Source organism: Myotis brandtii, unplaced genomic scaffold, assembly GCF_000412655.1.
Source record: "Myotis brandtii unplaced genomic scaffold, ASM41265v1 scaffold213, whole genome shotgun sequence".
Classification (NCBI taxonomy): Eukaryota; Metazoa; Chordata; class Mammalia; order Chiroptera; family Vespertilionidae; genus Myotis; species Myotis brandtii.
This window is the reverse complement of record NW_005357962.1, coordinates 1,908,843-1,911,305: the sequence shown is the minus strand read 5'-3', so window position 1 is coordinate 1,911,305 and position 2,463 is coordinate 1,908,843. Positions and strand designations below refer to the sequence as shown.

The following is a 2,463-nucleotide window of genomic DNA, read 5'->3' as shown; positions in this document are numbered from 1 at the left end:
ATATTTAAAAAGCAAGGCTATCCTACTTATAAAAATCCTGTTTTCAAGCCATTATTTTCTCAATTCAATCATTATAAAATGTAACAAATGATTAAGTTCTGGATTAAAATTTCTCAAAGTGAAGACAGCTCTGGTCTGCCATTTTCAAGTGTGCCAGGTCGTGACAAATCATGCTGGTTTCTGCCTCTGGGCCTTAACACAATAAATGATTATACAGGCTTAGGGTATATATTTTTGCTTTAATATGCAATATAAATGTATTCCCCCTCTCCTATTAAATTGTTAGCCTTATTCAGAGCAGGCTACATTTTCTGCTTCCTTTATCAAGGCTGCACATATTAAAATACACTGTTGTCTTCCACTATGAATTGCTGTGATTTTGATATCTCAAAGAGGCTGGTGGGAGTTCTGACTGATACTTCAACCTCATACTTCTTGCGTCAGAATACAGTGCTTGCATTTTAATGTTTTCAAGGCACATCCCAGGCAAAGTACTAACTTTTGAACTAACCCCTTGAAAATTTAATAAGAAAAGGATTATTTTTTTCAAACTTGAGTTTTAGAAAAGAGGATAACTTTTCAAACTGCAAGGTGCTGTACAAAGCAATCCATAGAAGTTGACTCTGCTATTAACTAGGTAGAAGGAAGGGGTTAAAATGGCCACGTCTTACAAACATACTGAATTCAGCCCTGTTCTGCTTATTTGTAACTCTAATAGTGTATGAGTTGAATTCTGAAAGTTTTGGAACTTAAAAAAAAAAAGAGTTTTAGTTTCATTCATGGCCTGGAGAGGAGCTCTGAGAAAGGAAGTGAGAGGGCACAGCTTTGAAGAACTGGCAATTTGGCCTCTCCTCTTCCCCCTTTCCTCCCCTCCCCCACGATCTTAGCTATTTGACCTGATTCAACAACTTTGGGATGGTAGCCAGATTTCTGTTTGCTGACGAGGCCTCTAATTCGGGATTTAGTGCGATGTCACCCACCTCGAGCTTCCCGACTGCCCCGCAGAAGACCGGCTTCACAGAAATCTCCCAATTTTGTCCGGGGTTCGCCAGCGAGGAGTTCACACGGACTCTGAACACCTCCAGGCACATCAAGATTACTCATTAGCGAACCCTTTTCACCTTCTATCTAATAGTGAAAGGAGACGTCAGAATCGCGGGTGCTGCTCGCCCAAAGAGGTTCTGCCCGCCCCCAGGCTAGGTAGCAGAAGACGTTTCCAAAAGCTTCCTTAAACCTTCCCTGCACCTAAGCCAGGTCTGAGAGCCAGGTCCCACTCGACTCCCCAGGCGCCTGGAATCTGATCACTGCAGCAGCTCCTGGTGTGTGTGTGTGTGTGTGTGTGTGTGTGTGTGTGTGTGTGTGGAACAGGAGAGGTGGTGGTGGGGAGCCGCGCGGGGTGACCACCGCTCATTACATAACCACAGCCCGGCTGCCTGGGAGCCTCCGGGCCTGACATTGAGACTTTCCAGGAGGGAGGGGAGTTGCTGTCCTGGAATCGCCAGGAACAGCGGCGGCAGTTCCAAGAAACCGAGAGAGGAAGGTGCCTGAGATAAAGAAAACACTTCAGGAATGAGAATGTTAAAAAGCCGCGGGACCCAGAGCAGTAGCAAACGGCTGGGCACGTGTAGTAATTTGTCAGATGAAGCGGCAACCTTCCAACTTTTGCACGGGGAACAAGGGATTTGCCCATTGGGGGATTAAAAACGTAATAGAAAAGCCAAAAACTAATGAATGGAGTTCAATGGTTTGTTGAAAATACATAAATATTTCTGTCCGGAAGCGCGAACTCTATGCAGTTGCCTAGAAAGTAGAAACTCAAACCAAACTCTCCCGTGCGTCTCCACTTTCCTCAATCCGAAAGAGCAGCTCGCGCGGTACTGCCCCTTTAAGACCTGCTCGCTCTCGGGCTCTACAAAAGGGAGTGACCTCTGGGCTTTGACAGCTCCCCTAATAACTACCACCGTTCAGGCTCCGCCCACCTGGCGACCAGTGGCGCCGATTGGCCAGCGGGCCGGTATCCCGTGCTCTGATTGGCTCCCCGCTTCCCCTGAGCGAACCTTTAGAACTCTGAGACAGACAATATTCTGTTACATTGTAGCAAAATGGCGACTGTCATTCACAACCCCCTGAAAGCGTAAGTAAGACTAAAAAATGTACATATTCCGCGTGGTTTCAATATGAAAAAAAAGGCGCCTTCTGCGAGCGGAGCGCTGCCAATGCACTGCGCTCGCAGGCGCCTGCAGCCGCCGCGGGGCTTCCCTCTTTTCTTTCAGCTCTTACTTCTTCATCTTTTTTCCCCCCAACACGCAGAAATGTCAGGAGATGCAATTAACAAGAAGAAAATTGTTACATTTGTGTTCTGCTTAATTGGCGCAGGGAGCGGGAGAAGGGATACCGGCGGGGAGCCCGGCGCTCGAGCGCTCTGCAGCTAGGGGGTCGCGGGCAGCTCGGGGACAACACGGT

The 2,463-nt window shown here is 47.4% G+C and overlaps 1 protein-coding gene across 1 annotated transcript in view; it reads left to right on the top strand.

Moving 5' to 3' along the window:
• The first annotated feature begins 2,049 nt into the window (after positions 1-2,049).
• Positions 2,050-2,463, top strand: part of DPF3 (D4, zinc and double PHD fingers, family 3) — a 279,416-nt gene continuing 279,002 nt past the window's right edge. Inside the window, exon 1 of the mRNA XM_005865797.2 lies at positions 2,050-2,134. Within this exon, the coding sequence (XP_005865859.1) occupies positions 2,103-2,134 (32 nt within the window). The 5' untranslated portion in view covers positions 2,050-2,102. The remainder of the gene's footprint in view (positions 2,135-2,463) is intronic.